We start from the raw sequence: 19,173 nt of genomic DNA, 5'->3' as shown, positions 1-19,173 counted from the left end.
CACCAAACCGGGTGTCTTTGTCTATATACATTATCATGTTGAAACTGATAAGTCCTTTCCACAAACTGATGAATAATCATTGTGTGCTGTTGCAGTAAACGAGAACTCACCTGAAGGTCACTTCCCTTCTCAATTAGCTACTCAGTCCCTGAAAGCAGTTTAATAATGATAGACGTTAATGTTAGACAAATGTAGTAAAATACTAAAGTAAAGTACAAGAACCTATAATCTGTATATATAAGTATGCATAGTCCTTTACCGTACTTACATGTATCCTACTTATTGACGCACCACCACTGGAGACAGGCCCCTGGGCGACCAGATTTTAACATTTCCAGATTCAACATTCCCCTAATTCACGTGTGTGTATGTTCAAGATAAATCAGCACAGGAGCTTAAAACAGGGTGTAACAATACACACAAAAAACGAAATTGCTGGCCTCTTACAAATACGTAAGTGTAAAATAGAACAAGATGAGCTAAAAACACGATGTAAAATTAAATACTGCACAGTAGAATACGATACGAGTTTTATAGTCCTATGGCCGGTGGGATAATAAAGCTGTCCCTGAGTCAGGTGGTTTTTGTTGAAGATACTCATGTAAAGTACCTCAAAAGTGTACTTAAGTACAGTAGGCTACTTGAGTAAATGCTCTTAGTTACTTTACAACACTGGTTGGGACAGTGTTGTAAAGTGGGACTGTGTGTGCTGTTGTTTGCAGATGTTAGCATTGAGATGAGCCCGTAGCCCCGCCCCCTTAGCGCTGATTGGCCACACTGTTACCGGAGCGGTCAGCCTGTGGAAGGTTTCTCCGCTCTGCTGTCCCAGTCTTCAGCTCCAGAGCGACGGGCTGACTGCAACTAGCGGCAGGCAGGCACGCTCGTCTTGCCTTTTGTTAGCTATAGCTTGGAAAACACCAAGGAAAAGACAGAGCCGCATCCATGCAGTAGCACACTTTTATTGGAAAATGATCATCTGTACGAGTAAAATGGAGTACCCCCTGAGAACCCAGTGTCAGCGCGTGCACAAACAGGTAAGCTGACAAGAGACGAAGCAGTTGGAAATAGTTTCAGCACAATTAAAGCTAACGGCTAACTGTGTCGCCTGGGTAACGTTCATTCATTTGATAAAGGGAATATTTTATATCAGAGTAACAACTCGTCTCTTAACCACCTCTTTCATTTAGCTTTGTTGTCTTTTTTAAATTTAAATAGCATGTTTAGACGGGAAACAGCTTATTGACAATATGACTATTGCAGTTTTAAACAGTTTTAAATATCTCAACTTTTTTACTTGTCAACTAGAAGCTAGCTAGTGAGCAAAAATAGCATTACCAAACTGATTTAGCAAGCTAACTTAGCTAACGGTATATAGAGCAATCATGCTAGAGTTGAATCAAACTGGAAAAACAATCAAACATAGTTTTAATTGTTAAATTGGGGGTAATGAGCTGCCACATTTTATCACCATCAAGGCACCTTTAATCCTTTACATCTCCAGCCGTTTACATGTCAGCTATATCAAGGTATAACAAGCTACCGTAAGACATTAATGTGAACAAAATATGTTTGTGCAGCCACTGTGATGTTATGCCTTCACAATCCATGTAACGAAGACTATTCCTTTGTTGGTTCACCAGTGGTGATTTGAGTGCTTTCCTTTACAGTACATGGTTATATTTAAGGTTCACAGTCAAATACTAATGTTTAAATGCAGTAACAAATATGAATGTTGCAGTACGAGGAGAAATCTATTGGTGACGATGACATCATCTGAAGATTTAGGAAAAAAAGTATGTCAGTTTTGGTGGCTGTGGAGTAATGCAGTGACATTTATTCACCATAAATAATATATAAGCAATGCTCTAGGTGACCCGACAGTTTAAATGCGTTTAATCTATGAGGCCATATGGGGATTGTTCAGTCCTTTTTTACTGCAAGTCGCTATAAATGTTGGCGACTTTTATTGTGCTGTTTTTTGCTGGCTGAACTGGACTGCCAATCAAAGTTGTTTTTCTCCTCTGTGGCTGTTTTTCCATTTTGCAACAGAAGGGGGGCGCTGTCCCGAGTGCAGTCCAAAAAGCCATGTTTGCTGCAGATTAGAGTCCAGAAATGGAGAAAAACAGGGAGGAATGTGAGCAATAAGGGATTCAAAACCTTCCACTTTGGGTTCAAGTCCAATATGTGTTCCTTTCTGTACCCTTCTCATTGTGTTATGTTCATATTCATTGACATTCAGCTTGCATTTTTCTGTACAGGCCATTTGAGTACGTCATTGTTATAACTAAATGGCAAACAATCAGTATTTTTGTTGAGACCTATGATTGCTTATGCAAACCATAATAACCCTATGAGTACTACAGCTCCTTAAAGACATTGCACCCGAAAGCTGTTTAAAATAAAGAAGTATATAGCAGGCAATTTAAGCAACACCACATTTGAGCACCTGCTTTTATAACCCGCTCACCCTCGGCTTGTTTTTGAATGACCTTGTTATCCGTCTTTTGCTCTACCTGCCTGCCTTGTTTTCTGACAGGTCCAATAATTCATCTGCTGTATATGGGCTCGGCTTTCCCTATTTCTTTTTGTCATCCTGCAGCACAGTGTTTTGTTTGTCTTGGTTGTGTTGTATCTGCTGTCCTTACCCTCCCCTCTTCTCCTCCCCTTTCAAAACATCTTTGGGCTGCAGCTGGTTTGTTTTGCGCTACACTCTTGAGTTCAGGTTGCAAGGCCAAAACCGGCCCTGGCTGCTTGTGTTTCCGGTAATTTTTTTAAGAGGGGGGGGGTTAATGCTGCCAGAACGCCGGCGCAGAATAAGGACGGACCCCCTCCAGGCTCAATTGGAATGCAGATTGAATGTCCTTCTCCTGTATCCGCAGCAGCCCCCCTCTTGCAGCCCACCAAAATCACACTCCTACTGTAGAGACACTACATGCACACATGCACGTCTCATCTCAAACTGACACAATTCCCCTTAGAGGACTGCTTGCATAATTTTTCCACATCATTGTGTGACATCTTCATATTCCTGCCTGTACAGTGCTGCTGTTTTGTTTGTCAGCCTGCCATCAAAGCCGCTCTTTGTCTGCATTTACCTTTCCTCCCTTCAGCGACGTCACTCCTGTTTTTCATGTCATCCCTGCCTCTTGCTGCTCTCTGATCAATATACAAATGACCTCTCCTGTGGCGGCAAGGGAATTTTTTTTTTTTGAATGTCAAATGATCTGCACCTGTAAATGTTTTCCCACAACAGGCAGCTTTTGAATTCTTCTTCTGTCTTTTGCAACCAGGCCACAAGTTTGAATTCATCTTTTGATTTGAATAGAGCAGGGCTTCAATATCAACAGAGCCTTCTCGCTTGTGTCACCCCCAAGCTTGTTTTTGACTAGGAAAAAAATGGCTTTGTTTCCAAATCCTTCGCTGCTGGGCGTACTGTAAGCAGAATGAATAGGGTTGTGTGCACAAAGCCTTAATATCTTTCTCTATGAGACTGTTTGCTTCTATGTGAAACCAAAATATGCTTGTTAACAGCTTTTTCTTTTCGTTTAATGCGGGTGTTTTTTTCCTGTGGGTGGACAATAAGGAGCGTATCGCCTTATCAAAAGTACGGCTGTATGCAGCATCTGTGGGCAGGCAAAAAACACGAAGCAAAGTGCATGGGTGTCTCGGGACACAATCTCTGCAAAAGATGTCTGTATAAACCTTATTTCCCTGGGTGTATTAATCACAAGTATTGATTTGATAAATGGGCTGGGATGGATGTGGGGAAACAACGAAATATTCATTGCTTTACTGGTCAGACATTTAAGATGCTTTTTGTTTTGGTTTCAGTAGTTTCAAAATCGTGGAATCTTTTAAAAATGACACATAGCATAATCATCAACTTACTGTATATTGTCTCGAGCTGCTGACTTTCAATTTTGCTTTCATGTTAAGCTGTCAGCTCACTCAGTTAAAACTGTAGGATGTGTTATTTCCTGCTGTGCTCACATCAACTGTAGTTCCTGTTTCAGAATTGGCTTTCTGTCGCATTTGTCCAGACATGTTTATGAAATGTCATGAAACACCAATTTCCTTTTTGATGGGGTGACGCTGGTGAGGACAATTCCCGTCTCCTCTGTCTGTACATGAGTAAGTCTTGTCACTTGTTTCTGAAGATCAAATTAATGACAAAACTAGTCATTTATTTGCCCACTGGCTATGAGGAGTTTGTGTTCTCATGCTTACATATTGTATGTAAAATAGCAGTGGGTTTATCATCTGGCTGTGCAGCCCATTCTCTCATTTCAGTTTGAACATTTTCTAACGGCAACAGTTACATTTTCTGAATCAAGCTTATGCAGATATTGTGTTTTCCCTTCACACTGTGAACAAAGAGCTCACACAGCCCCTACTGGAGCAAGTAGCAGTCGGTGTTATGCCCACATTCATTGCGTCACCTGGTTGCTCACGATGACCCACTTTGATAAGATTTTGCCAGAGACTCAGTTTGTCTTGATAGTCTGTTTTTTTTCATAAGCAGGAGCCATATTTCCAGTGTTGCATTTGGGATGTCTGGTACAGGTCGTAAATCTCAGACCCGGAGTACATTTATTGTTTTGCATTCATACCGTCAGCTGTGCACTGCAACAAAACACACTGTACATTACAAAAAAGTGATGTTCAATCAACAGCTGTACATCAGCTGACTGTTATATTGGCGCAAGTGTCAGCTTTCCATCACATACTGGCAGTTACATAAGTAGTTGCAGATTTTTCATCTAAATACTGTGTGCATTGTGTACATCTTGGTCTCCATTCTTCAGTAACTTTAATTCATTAATAACTGAAAAAGAACTGTTTAATCTTTAACTCAAATATTGATACTTGTCCATTAGTATAACATCATTCAGGTTAATACATTGACTACAGAACCACCATTTCTTAAACCTCTGATTAAGGAGTGTGTGGTTTTACTATTACAAATTAAACGGAGAGACATTGATTGAACAGTTTCACATGGATCAGTCATAATCTGTTTGTGTTGCGATCTATAGTGACACGCTGGACAGAATTATTGGTCTCCCTGCATGAGAAGTCCTTGACAAGTCGACCTCAAAGCAGCGACCTCTGAAAGGCCTTTTCCTTTAAGTGACCGAGCCGGTTGGTGCTTGATGAAGCAGTAACGTAGATTCTGCAGCCCAGAATACTAATCAGCAGCTCTTGTGTTTAGAGAGAGATACTTGTGTGAATGTGCTCTTGTCAGGAGGCCTTTGATTGGCAGGCACCTGTGTGCTCTGCCCTCCAGCCTGTCCTCATGTCCGCTGACAGACCAGAGTGTGTCAGGGTCCGACTATAAGGAGGTTTTATTTAGTGCAGTTCATTCGCTGCCTTTTAATCGTCCTCTTGACTTTCCTCCATTGTATATAAACTATGAGATGAGGCTAAAATACACATCATCATTAGATTTAATGTGTGTTTCTAGGTCTGAGCGTAAATAGGTCAAGAGGTGGAGTCTTGTGCAGGATCAAACCCTCGTCCACTGTAGAGAGAAGTGAAATACCACATGAAGCCACTAGCCAGATAAACATGGTGGTGAATACCAAAGAGCCGTGCTTGGCTCAAGTTAAGTAACATGGTCCGCTCATGGACATTTTCTCTGACTATCCGTGACATGAGCTGAGCTGTCGGGGAAAGGATTAATCCTAGACAGCAGTTTGTGCTGTGACAAGTCCTCGCCAGCATTCGTACAATTCCAACTGCAGTGAAGCATTTGGTTTTGATCAGCGCTGTGCTCTCAGGTTTCTGAACTGAGTCGTCGCCCAAGGCTTTTCCTAGAGGCCATTGTATGATGACGAGGCACGAAATAAATGGCTGTGCCTATGAGGGCAGGACAGCTTCCCTCTCCTCATGGGTCTGTTTCTCTTGGCCTCGGGCTCCTCGGCCCAATCCCACCTATGTTTGTGCGTTTGGCCTCATCCACTTCTTTGCTACTGCGGAGCTTCCCCCTTCAAGGCCTCATAAGCCCACATTTCACATTAGATTCTTCTTCTGCGGTTCCACCCAGCATTAAATCCCCCTTTCCCCTGGGTGTAATGTTTTCCTGATTTCATCGTTGTATCAGTCCATCTATTGAGTTTGTCTACTGCATCCACTTTTAATTAACAGATGTGGATACCCATATGGCTCAGCTACATGTAGTAATGATAATGTTTATGAGGCTTCAGATCCTGCTGCAGCCAACACAAGGTGGCGTCTCGGTGCCTGTGGGGCTGGCGGCTGAGCACTTTGTTTGCTTGTTTTAGTTGCAGAAAGAATAATGTAAGGAATGCACTGGCTTGCCACCGGCGCTGGTATCCCAGCATCGCGGCCGCTGTTCCTTCAACACTCATGAGCTGATTTAAGGTGTGGAACATGACTCCAGTCCAAAGTACAGTCGGTGCCCGTCGTCACACGGTGTGGACGCTGAAGCCGCACTTTATCTTGAGCCAACTTTTCTTGGCTATAAAATAAGTTCTAATAAATCACCGAAAGGACAGTCCGCCCTGTGTTACTGTTTTATTACGTCTTATCACCATTAATATGTAAGCAGTATTTTATTGGAAACTTTTTACAGAGTACACAAAATCAAAGAAAACATTTATCTGACATTTATGGCTGCATATAAGGTTTTCGTTCTTTATCAATTAATCTAGTTTCATTACTTAAAATTCCCATATCCGCTCAACTGGAATCCGTTTATTTGGGGGATTTTTGCTGATATACTGATTTAAGCAATTATTATAATTATTACAATGTATGCCAGTTCATTTTCTGTTGCTGGATAAGTCAATAAATGTACCTCGTTTCAGGTCCAATGACTTCTGCCTCAGCATCAAACACATGATCACAGCTTTAAATCATCCCCCGATTTGACTGCAACAACAAACGGAACAAAGATTGTGCTTCTCCCGTCAGAAACCCTCTCCTCTCTGCCTGCTCTCTATAGGTGATGGTGAACGGAGAGAAGGAGCGCGTGTCGCTGCTGTTCATGAAGGCTCTGGTCAGCAGGGGCAGCGTGGACGCCGTGTCGCAGCAGATGGCCTCTCACTCGCAGTACTTGGAGAGCTTCCTGCGCACACAGCACTACATCCTGCACATGGACGGGCCCCTGCCGCTGCCGTACCGCCATTACATCGCCATCATGGTCAGTGGCCTTTCTCATCTCGTTGATACAAACCCAGGATCTCGCCATTGTACTGTAAACAAACCGATAGTCGATTTGGAAGCTGTTCTCCAGCAGGGATCATAGAAGTATTATTCAAAATGAAAGAATAACACGCTCGTTTGAGAAATGTCTGAACTTCTTATTACCTTGCCCTTCAGGCTGCAGCGCGACATCACTGCAACTACCTGGTGTACCTGCACTCAGCCCAGTTCCTGAGGGTGGGCGGGGACCCTGTGTGGCTGCAGGGTTTGGAGGCAGCCCCCCCTCGCCTTCGTCTGCTTGACCACATCAACAAAGTGCTGGCCCACCAACCCTGGCTCACTGCCTGCTCACACATCCAGGTACAGCACAGCAAAACGCAGACAATCATTTTTTTAAATAAAGCGTAACAAGAAAGTATCAAATGATTACTCATTACAACTTACAGAATACACAATACAGAAGTGAGCTCTCAGGGTCAAGGTTATAAACCTATGAATTAAAGTTTTCAGTATGCGTTTGCTAGTTTTAGTCTTTATACATGTTTGACAGCAGTTTGTTTATTACACTTCTTCAAATCATTTTCTTGTAATCAAATTCTACAAATCCAGACTGCGTGTGAAAAACAGCAGGTTTTAATTGTGAAGCACAGTGCCCTCTGCTGGAGTGTCACATCTTCTTTTTTAGGAATTGATATTTAATAGAAAACTTAAACTAAAATAAATTATTTTCATTCTCTTTACACTTTTTTTTTAAAATAACCAGACAATATATTTTCATTGAGTTAAGATATTTTCACCGCTCATTTCAGTTTCTGTTTACACTAATCACCCTGCTCAGATGCACACTAACGAGTATAAAGAACTCTAAAAGGTGTCTGACCCTGAGCTCTGTCTGTCAGGCGCTGCTGAAGGCGGGCGAGCAGTGCTGGTCTCTGGCGGAGCTGGTGCAGGCCGTGGTGATCCTCGCTCACTGCCACTCCCTCTGCAGCTTTGTGTTTGGATGTGACACAGACTCAGACCCTGCCTCTCTCTCCAAGTCTCCCAACGGCACCCCGCCCACCTTCTGCCCCTTCGATGCTGCCAACGGCAACGCCAACGTGCCTCAGACGCTCGCCACTCCCTCCGAACACATAACGAGAAGACGGGTAACAAATCAGACCTGTATTCTCTTCAAATGAAAATCACTGATAATTGCAGAACAAAGTAGACTGTTTCACACAAATATTCCACTTGCAAACATGAATAAAATATACTTTTATAATTACAAAAGTGTACAGTAGGGTTTTAATCTGATACAGCATCACAGAGCTCTTTGTGTAAATGACAGATGCATCTGAATCTATAATGTAAGATTGGGTTGTTCATTGTTCAGCCTGGTGTCTGTTCCTTCCTGTAAAAATGCTTAAAGGTTTATTCAACCTTATCTGTGTTTGTGTGGACAGTCTCTGGACTCCAGCTGTGACATGGTGTGTCTGAAGGAGAAGATTCAGAAGTCTCAGGAGGAGCGAGAGAAGAGAGAAGAGCGGCTGCTGCAGACACAAGCACTCCAGCAAACAGGTAACCAACAGAAACACACAGGCAAGAAATCTCCGCTCAGATGTTCCCCCTCACTTCTGATGGTTATCTCGAGCGCTACATTTGAGGTCACATGGTGTGAAACTCGAGCAATCTACATTTATTGACGCACTCCCTCTGCCTCCCCTCCATCGCTGTTGCTTTCATCGTCTCTTTTTTTAGATATGGAAGAAGAGGAGGAGATGATATGCTTTGCAGACCCCACACGTTTTATCACAGACCCAGACTTATGCTACCAGGAGTTTGCTCGCAGAGAGGAGGACCACTTTCAAGTATTTAGAGTTCAGGTGAGGATCGGATATCTGTCACAGTGGGTGTTAGGGCTCGTTATCCCACGGTGTCAGAAAATACCTTCCATTTCTTTTACACATGACTTCGTCCCACAGACCCCATTGAGATCCTGATGCCATACTTTATGGTTCTTTAGGAACAAAATCACAAAATGATTTAGAAGATTGGAGAAGCAGAGAAAAAAATGGCTTTACAAAATGATGTTGTTTTTTCCTTTTACCTTTGGGATTTGTTCCATCTTTGTTAATTCACATCTCACCTCTTTAAGGCTTCTTAAATTATTCAAATAAAAACAACCATCTTATTTGAACTGCTTACAAAAGGACGTGGGTTGGGAACCACTGCCACACATTAATATTTGATGATCTTTAACTAACATCGCCACCTTGCTGACTTGATGTGTTGTTTTCTCTGCAGGACTATTCATGGGAGGACCACGGCTTCTCCTTAGTCAACAGGTTGTACTCGGACATCGGCCATCTCTTGGACGACAGATTCAGGAGCGTGACGACCCTCCCCTCGATGCACAGCCCCGACCTGAAGAGGGCCATCTGGAACTACATCCACTGCGTGTTAGGAATACGGTGAGACACAAACACCCTTTGAGACTCGAACTAAAGCCCTGTTTTCCTTTTGTGTTTAGTAGATTAAATGAATGTTTGTTTGTGGTTACAGGTACGATGATTATGATTATGGAGAAGTGAACCAGTTGCTGGAGCGGGATCTGAAGCTGTACATCAAGTCTGTGGCCTGCTTTCCAGATGCCACCAAAACTCCAGTGTGTCCGCTCAGTCTGGCTCCGCTCAAACCTTCAGAGCGGGTAAGAGCCCCTTTAACACAGTTGTACCGACTATCTTTGCTACATTTGAAGCCTCCATAGAGGTGTTTTATTTAAGCATTATGTGTATGTTGTTTTTTTTGTGCCGTCACTACTCTAGAAGTACATTTAAAAAAAATCCACATACAAAATCCTTAATTTAAATGGTGATTTATCAGAATTCGAGAGTGAATTTCTTTCTTTCCTTCACTTTCTTTTATGAATATAACTTTTAACTGAGGGAGAGCCAGGGGCGGATCTACTGGCGGGGCAGTAGAGCCTTGCCCCCCCCCACTGTAGAGCCTTGCCCCCCCAGCTGACCCCCTAACTTTTGTGTCCCTAAAACTGTACTTGTAGAAACAAACCTACACTATGTCCACAAGCTTCTCAAGCAACGAAACAAGCAGTGCATTAATTAAAACAGAATCATTCTAAATATCATCTTAGGCCCGTTAAAAATGTAGCTACGGCCCTGCATTAAACTGCGGAGGGGCGTTCACAGAGACAGCAGCTTGCACCGCTGCAGAGAGGGAGCGAGCTGTCCCCGCACCTGAAGGTGGATCACATTCCCCTGGGAGCATTTCCCCTTCCACTAGTTTTGTTTTTACTAAAGATCAGAGATTGACATTGACATATATTTTTTTATAAAACGCTGCTGTTTGAATCGATAGCGTTTAACAGACGGTCGCTGTTTGGGACGTTGCGTTACAAAATACTACGCAGACAGTGCTAGCTGGGAGATCGATTACTTTATTTGCTAAACAATGCGGTACTATTAAATCCACGTAAATTACACATCACACTTATGAAGCCAGATAAATTAAACCAGGATATATCCTTTACCGTCAAACTGGATCTCAACACAGCTGCCTGTGTACGTTTGATAAATACTTTCTGATGTTATATTTATTATAGGCTACTTATTAGCTACATGGCCCTAACGTGTAAAGTTATACAAGCATTTGTACCAGTGCTTTTCACAAGTAGACTCTTGCAGGCCAGAGTAGCTGGAGTGAGTCAACAACAACACAAAGACATATCTGAGAAGTGATCAGGATGAACAGAAAGAGGAAAAAGAAAAGAGAGATGAAGAGACCAGGAGGGTCAGAGCAGGAGGAAGAGGAGGAGATGAAGAGACCAGGAGGGTCTGAGCTGGAGGAAGAGGAGGAGATGAAGAGACCAGGAGGGTCAGAGCAGGAGGAAAAGGAAAAGAGAGATGAAGAGACCAGGAGGGTCAGAGCAGGAGGAAGAGGAGGAGATGAAGAGACCAGGAGGGTCAGAGCAGGAGGAAGAGGAGGAGATGAAGAAATTAGTGAAGAAGAAGACATTTATGTGAGGAATAAAGATGAAGTGTCAGAAAGAGGGACAGAGGCAGGGATCAGGAGGCAGAAGAGACCCCAGCTGGACCACATGGTATGTTTTTATTCTCCTTATATATTCCATCACAGCAGCACAATCGAGCGGCTCTTAGTATTGACACATGTTGAAATGTGTTGCTGCACAGGTCACCTTTAGCTCTCTTAAGAGATGGGTGATGTTAAACAGTAAACAGAATTTTAGGGTATCATGAGTATTGAGCTGTACTATATTTTAGTTTGTTTGTCTGAACACCTTGTTTCTCTTGTGCATTAAGAACACTTGTGTTAGGGCATGATTTAACAATAAATAGGTTATATATACAGTATAAAATACCACATACTGCCCGCCCTCCCATGCCACCCTGGCATGACCTCTTGCCCCCCCTTTGCCACCCCATGTAAAATGTTCTAGAACCGCCACTGGGGAGAGCTAACAGGTTTTTTGAATGCAATGTAAATGTTATTTTTTGAAAGGCTTAAAGGTGGGGTAGGTAATTCGCTTCAGAAACACTTTTTGTTATATTCCATGGAATGCTCTTAACATCCCGATAGCAATGAATATCTTAAATGCTTTGACAATAAATCCATCTGTGGAAGCCGTAGTACTGTAAAAAGCACAACCAATCATCTGAACCGGCCAGGCTAAAATAACTGGATGGCCAACCTGCCTGTCAGCCTTCCATCTGTGCACAAACTTATCTCTTTTTCAATAGTTTTTGAATTTTTGAGGTTATTGTGAATGTTTGAATTGTGGAATGATGGGGAAATCATACACAGCCACCACTCGAATGTAATTACATTACATTGCATTTAGCTGACGCTTTTATCCAAAGCGACTTACAATAAGTACATTCGACCAGGAAGACACAACCTTGAAGAAAACAGAATCATATAAGTACATCAGGTTTCATAGAGCCAAACATTTCAAGTGCTACTCAACTGGCTATAGATAAGCCAGTCCTTTATTAGTATATAAGTGCTCTGTTAGCAGTTCTTTGTTAGTAATAATATCGCTCGAAGTGGAGTCGAAAGAGATGAGTTTTCAGTCTGCGCCGGAAGATGTGCAGACTTTCTGCTGTCCTGATGTCAATGGGGAGCTCATTCTACCATTTTGGAGCCAGGATAGCAAACCCACGTGTTTTTGCTGATGGGAACTTGGGTCCCCCTCGCAGCGAGGGTGCAGCGAGTCGTTTGGCTGATGCAGAGCGTAGTGCACGCGCTGGGGTGTACAGTTTAACCATGTCCTGGATGTAGGCAGGGCCAGATCCATTCGCAGCATGGTACGCAAGTACCAGTGTCTTGAAGTGGATTCTAGCAGTTACTGGAAGCCAGTGAAGTGAGCGGAGGAGCGGCGTGGTGTGGGAAAATTTAGGAAGGTTGAAGACCAGACGAGCCGCTGCATTCTGGGTGAGCTGCAGAGGTCAGATGGCACATGCAGGTAGACCAGCCAGGAGGGAGTTGCAGTAGTCTAGGCGTGAGGTGACGAGAGCCTGGACCAGAACCTGCGTGGCTTTCTGGGTCAGCTGGGGACGTATCCTCCTGATGTTGTAAAGCGTGTATCTGCAGCAACGGGTTGTAGCAGCGATGTTTGCAGTGAAGAGGCGCATTCACACTGCGGTACTTTTCCCACAAAGGTTCATGCGAACTTAGTTCATGAGAACTCTTTTATCGCGTTCACACCAAAAAGAGCCGGTACTAAAATTAGTTCATGCGAACCTTTTTACCCCCTCGAAAGTCCCTGCTAGAGAGCAGGGACTTTCGAGCGGCTCTTTTGTGAGAAAAGAGCTATATTTCTGATTGGCTGGGCGGATTGCAAACCACGCCCCGTAAAACTCCCAAAAAGTTTTGTGAAGCCGCCATTTTATTATCCTCGCATTAGCATTAGCATTAGCATTAGCCCAGCGCAGAAACGCAGAGAGACTAACTTATGGCAACACAAAATAAAACATGGGAGCGGTGGAGATGAGGAGGCGTTCTGGCGATTTACTCGGAAGGCCCGTCCCCAACTCCGGGGACTTCCGGCCGGGGACTTTGAGCGGCAGTATACGCCGTGAAGTGGTTTGCGGCCTGCCAGTAAGCCCAAAGCAGAAGAAGAAGAAGTGACGTCAGCGGCTTCATTTGCCTAATCCACCCCAGGTTCATGCGAACTCTTTAGTTCGCATGAACCTTTTGTGGGAAAAGTACCGCAGTGTGAATGCGCCTAAGGACAGTTTCTTATCTAGGATCACACCCAGATTCCTTGCAGTCTGAGTCGGGGAAACAACAGAAGTGCCAATGTTGATTGTCATGTCAAGAGAGGGCCAATCTTTTCCCGGAAGGAAAAGCAGTTCAGTCTTGTCAAGGTTGAGCTTGAGGTGATGAGCAGACATCCACTGAGAGATGTCAGCTAGACAAGCAGAGATGCGTGCGACGACCTGGGTCTCTGAGCGGGGAAAGGACAGAATTAATTGGGTGTCGTCAGCGTAGCAGTGGTATGAAAAACCAATGCGGGCTAATGACTGATCCGAGCGAGTTTGTGTACAGAAAGAAGAGGAGGGGACCAAGAACAGAGCCCTGAGGGACCCCTGTAGTTAATTGACAAGGGTCGGACTCGGACCCTCTCCAAGTTACCCTGTAGGTACGGTCTTTGAGGTATGAGGTGAGGAGGGAAAGTGCAGAGCCTGAAACTCCAAGTTCTTGGAGAGTGTGAAGGAGGATCTGATGGTTCACCGTGTCGAATGCAGCAGACAGGTCCAACAGGATGATGACAGAGGAGAGGGAGGCTGCTTTAGCAGTGTGCAGTTCCTCAGAGACAGCAAGGAGGGCAGTTTCTGTGGAGTGACCTGCCTTGAAACCAGACTGGTGCGGATCCAGAAGGTTGTTCTGATGGAGATAACAGGAGAGTTGTTTAAAGACAGCGCGTTCAAGTGTTTTAGACAGGAACGGGAGGAGAGAGACAGGCCTGTAGTTTATAACATCAGACGGGTTGAGAGTGGGTTTCTTTAGGAGAGGGTTTACTCTTGCCTCCTTGAGACTGTTTGGAAAGTGACCAGAAGTTAGAGAAGTGTTGATGAAATGGGTGAGAAATGGTAGAATATCAGGAGCGATAGTCTGAAGGAGGTTTGAGGGGATAGGGTCCAGAGGACAGGTGGTAGGGCGGGCAGAGGTAATGAGGGTAAGAACCTCACTTGGAGAGAGAGGGGAAAAGGAGGTTAGTGTGTGGGTGGAAGGAGGGTCTGGTGACCCAGCGGTGAGTAAAGGTGAGTCAGAAAAAGAAGAGCGAATATCATCAACCTTTTTTTCAAAGTGGTTAACAAAGTTGCTTGACAGAAGGGAGGAGGGGGAAGGGGCTTTGGGAGGGTCCAAGAGGGTGGAGAAGATGGAAAATAGTTTTTTGGGATTGGAATAGGAAGATTGGATCTTATCTTGAAAGAAAGTGCTTTTTGCCTGAGAGATCGAAGCAGAGAAAGAGGAGAGGAGAGCCTGATAGGTTAGGAGGTCGTCATGGTGTTTGGATTTCCACCGTTTCCGCTCTGCTGCCCGAAGGACGGTTCTATTAGCACGCAGTGCGTCATTTAGCCAGGGAGCAGGAGGGGACTGACGAGCCTGCCGAGATGTGAGAGGACGGAGAGAGTCCAGAGAGGATGAGAGAGTAGAGAGGAGAGTTTCTGCAGCAGAGTTTGGAGGCAGGAGTTGGAACGAGTCGGAGGAAGGGAGGGCTGAGAGCACCGATGAGGCAAAGGGGGAGAGGGAACGAAGGTTACAGCGGACAGGTGCAGGATGAGAAGAGATTAGTTTGTTATGTTTGGAAAGGGGTACAGAGAATGAAATGAAGAAGTGATCGGATGTGTGGAGCGGGTTTACAGAGAGGTTAGAAGTAGCGCAGTTCCTTGAGAATATGAGATCAAGGACATTGCCAGCTTTATGAGTTGGTGGGGACGGAGACAGTGAGAAAGCAAAGGCGGTTAACAGATATGTTAGTTCGTCTATCTTCCCCGTCTGGAGGTTGAAGTCTCCGAGAAGTACAGCGGGAGGGCCAGTTTCAGGGATGTGTGAGAGGAGATTATCCAATTCCTCCAAGAAGTCCCCCAAGGCGCCTGGTGGACGGTAGAGAACAACAATGGTTAATTGTATAGGATGGGTTACTGAGACGGCATGGAATTCAAAGGTGGAAGGAGTGAAGTTAGGTAGCTTGAAGAGGGAAAAGCTCCATTTGGGAGAGAGCAGGAGACCAGTGCCACCTCCTCTGCCAGTGGGTCTGGGTGTATGGGAGAAGGAATATGCTGTGGAGAGAGCTGCTGGGGTGGATGTGTTGAATGGAGTAATCCAGGTCTCAGTGAGAGCAAGGAAATCCAGAGACTGCAGGGAGTAGTGCTGCGTAGTGCGTACCTGGACTCACATTCAGGTTCAGGTCCGGACTCAAGTCCAGAGGTTCAGGTTCAGGTCCGGACTTATAAGTCCGGACCTGAACCCATGTCTTGTGTCAAGTTGTGTGAGTAACTAAAGTGAACTTATTGTGAGCTAATTATCAATTGAAAATGAACTCATAATCAACTCAAATTCAAACTCGTCAGGATTATTGTGCTCCCTTCCAACTTGTGTCTACATTTCTCTACAAAGTACAAATGTAAAAAAACAAAACTTTTTGCCACTTAGTCTACAAATGACTTATGACAGCAACTGCAGTGAACTACTACAAAGTTCAAACATGTATTTCATTTACCAAACTAAAGTAACCAAACAGTCCCTGAGCTGACTGAGCCTAAATCCCTAAAACGTTGCTGAAAGGTAGAGTGTAGAGTAGACTATACACATTACACTGTTACACACCTACTATACAGTATAGGCTACACTGTAGTGACTGTACAGTCAGAGCGTACTTTACTGTCTGTACACCATGTATTTTCTACAACTCTACATGTGTACATTATACAGTACATACTACATACATAGTGATGCACATACATTAATTTAGAAATTAAAATCAATGTTGATATGGCGTAATTTTGAATGAAATACACTATTTAATTTAAATCAGTTTTATTCTGAAAAAGACGGAAGTTCACACTATTAACACTTTTATTCTGAAAAATTCTTCACTTCCGGTTAGCGTTAGCATGTGGCGAAATGCTACCTTTTCAAACCGTGAATCGAAGGTGAAATGACATGTGATGTTGTACACTGAGCACACTGGGATTAGCACTCATGTATTGACGCTGAATAACGTTTATCAGGGAATGTTTAAATAACCACAGACACCAGAATATACGTAAGTGCTAGTTTTTTTGCGAGTCCAAGTACCGGTTCCCGACGTTCCGGTTTTAACCGGACTTGAACCGAAACTTTTTACAAGTCCAGTACCGGTTCGGCGTACCGGTACGCAGCACTAGCAGGGAGGCGTAGCCAGAGATGAAGTCAGCCTTAGGAACAGCTGACTGGCAGTTCCACAGGCCGCCTGAAACTAGATGTTGGATGTCAGTGGAGCACCTGGGATAGACGAGAGCAGACGGTTATATCGATTACGAGATACACGGGGCCAGGGATAATTGCGAGAAGACACATGAACAGGAATGGAGAAAATACACATGATTATAGCATGAGGGGCTAGAAAACTAAAGAAAATAAAATAAAACACCAGCGGTAATTAGCTTAATCAGAGGAGGATTTGCCTCATCTTTGCCACCCGCAGGACTCCAATTATAATCATAGTATTACATTAATAATAATAGTGTAGTATTTTCTGTATCTGCAACTGTACAGAAATACTGGCTATTAAACAGGACGACTAGACGTTAAAAAGAAAACAAATCGGCAAAGCTTTTCAATCAGAATATCAATATCAGGAACTAGGCTTCTATCTATTTGGTGCCGTCCTAATCCTCACTGTTTACTCTGAACCCTGTGAGGCGCTCTGAGTGAACCCCATGTCCTCCCCTCCCCTCAGATACACGTGAACCTGCTCATCATGGAGGCCCGGCTGCAGGCGGAGCTGCTCTACGCGCTGAGAGCCATCACTCAGTATATGATCGCATGAGCGCTCGGAGAGGCACCGAGCTAAATAACTCTCCGCCGGTACAGAGAGACGCGAGGATGAAGACTTCTCAACAGCAGACGGTGGGACGAGAGGGACACTTTTAGGGACACAGAGCTCATGGTTTTGTAGCTGTGCCTCATGAATGTGCTTTCCTTTTTCTCAGATGTAATGTATTTATACCATAGTGTGCCACGCCCCCCCTCCTCACGCAGATTCTCCTGTTGTGAAGTCCTCTCATCAGACATCTTGGCTCTCAAACGTTATGTGCAATTATTCCTAGAGATGTTTCAATGTGTACCTTTTTGTTTTGTGTTCATTCTGTACGAAGCGGCTCGGTAGTAGCAGTGTTACAGCGGCCAACACTCTCCTTAGTTTCATCGGTCTCCTTTTTGTATTAACTATGCTTTCCCCAAAAAATATCGATTTGTACACGTTGAATGTTAACGGGAGACCAGGTTATTTTTGTTGACAATCCTCGTCAGTGTTGGAGGAGGACAGTGAGTGGACCGTGAAGGACGACCGTTTCGCCCTCCCTAACATTTCGTATTAATGCTGGTCAAGAACAAACACCACAGTGACACTGCTGGAAGTTATCACATCACTATAGTTTCTTTTAAAAAAGCACTTTTTTAAACTTTATATATTTATAATGCAAGGTAACTCAATAGTAGACATTGAGACGCACGGTGTCGGTGTCTGACGCCTTTCTTCTCGACTGTATGACGTGTGAAAAAAATATTTGAGACTGTTTGTCGTGTAACTTTCAAATTAGCTTTTGTTCTCAACCCCAGATTACAGTGAATTATTACGTTATTACGTTGTTACGTTCAGGTCAGCGCTGACACACAGAAGGATTTTGAAGATAATAATGTTTTCAAGACATAATTTACGCCTGATAAGAAAACGTGTAACTAAACTTAGGAAGTCATTGAGGATTAAGCTGAGCCATTCGCTAAATGATTGTTTTTTGCGCTTCAGAAGTGATCAAATCAGAGACTGAATTTGAAGAAGAAGAAGATTCAACTTATTGTCATTACGTAGTACAGGTACTATGTGACGAAACAGTTTCTCTGCATTTGACCCATCCTAGTGTTAGGAGCAGTGGGCTGCCATTTTGAACGGCGCCCGGGGAATTTCAGACCAAAGGTCATTAAAGAAGCAAATTGAAGGATTGGATGGATGGAAAATTCCCAGTCGATCTGCACTGGTCATGAGTTCAGACGTTCTGCTCAAAGCTTTGTGTCTAAGCTTTTCTTGTGAGCTGTAGCAAAGCTGATTATAGAAATCCACGGTACAATTTGCAAAGCAGAACAATGTGCAAACTATTAGTTGAAACGCGTGTATCTTGGTTTCTGTCTTTTTTTATTTTTATAGTTTTTGTTTCTGGGTTTAACGGTAGGACCTGCTTGTTGTGCTGCAGCTCAGGTAGACGTAGAGTTTTGACAGACTTTAGAATTAGTAGCTGCAAGATGTAGAAAATAAACAAGTGCATATCGAGCATGTCAAGCAAAGCGCTGATAACACAGGTGCCTTCAGAATACAGCTGGATGCTGCTGAAGTGGAGGGAGGTGACTACTGGAGGCTGGATGTGGGCTCTGGTGGCAGCTGGGAAACCTTTTAAAACACGGGTTTAAAAAGTTGGAAAAAAAGAAGTTTTTTTCTTGGCGTTTGTCAGTGTGTGTCCTCTATCAGACACCTGGGAACCCCAGCAACTCAGCAAAGAGCCTTTGACACAGATGGATGTTAAACATGTTCAACTTGAGCAGATAATTCTCTTTAAAAAAAACAAGAAACTTCTTAAAAAAAAGAGAACAAGTGAAAAAGCAAAAAACTGTTTTTTGAAAATGTGAAGAAATGTTTTCTATAAAGATGCTCTATGAAAATAAATCCTGTCTCCTGTTTTACTTTCATCCCCAGGAAACCTCAATGTTTTTCATAAAGTGGTAAATCAC

General features: G+C 43.7%; 1 protein-coding gene across 2 annotated transcripts; it reads left to right on the top strand.

The window, feature by feature from the left end:
• The first annotated feature begins 838 nt into the window (after window positions 1–838).
• Window positions 839–19,108, top strand: sesn4 (sestrin 4). Of its 2 annotated transcripts, none has more exons than XM_034093044.2 (9): window positions 839–1,034; window positions 6,968–7,165; window positions 7,345–7,527; window positions 8,067–8,312; window positions 8,610–8,724; window positions 8,905–9,029; window positions 9,451–9,617; window positions 9,709–9,853; window positions 17,132–19,108. In XM_034093044.2, the coding sequence occupies exons 1-9, from the start codon at window positions 969–971 to the stop codon at window positions 17,219–17,221; spliced, it is 1,335 nt and encodes a 444-aa protein (XP_033948935.1). In that variant the 5' UTR covers window positions 839–968; the 3' UTR covers window positions 17,222–19,108. The 2 variants fall into 2 exon arrangements, with proteins under 2 accessions (XP_033948935.1, XP_033948936.1); XM_034093045.2 differs by lacking the exon at window positions 839–1,034 and adding an exon at window positions 4,045–4,131.
• Window positions 19,109–19,173: the final 65 nt, after the last annotated feature.

This window comes from Pseudochaenichthys georgianus, chromosome 10, assembly GCF_902827115.2.
Source record: "Pseudochaenichthys georgianus chromosome 10, fPseGeo1.2, whole genome shotgun sequence".
Taxonomy (NCBI): domain Eukaryota; kingdom Metazoa; phylum Chordata; class Actinopteri; order Perciformes; family Channichthyidae; genus Pseudochaenichthys; species Pseudochaenichthys georgianus.
Note: the sequence above shows the minus strand (reverse complement) of the source record. Positions and strands in the feature narration are given on the sequence as shown.

Coding starts and splice junctions, on each gene's coding strand:
- sesn4 (XM_034093044.2), top strand. CDS start 969: ATGATCATCTGTACGAGTAAAATGGAGTACCCCCTGAGAACCCAGTGT. Junction 7,528..8,066: donor CTGCCTGCTCACACATCCAG/GTACAGCACAGC, acceptor TCTGTCTGTCAG/GCGCTGCTGAAGGCGGGCGA. Junction 9,618..9,708: donor CACTGCGTGTTAGGAATACG/GTGAGACACAAA, acceptor TTGTGGTTACAG/GTACGATGATTATGATTATG.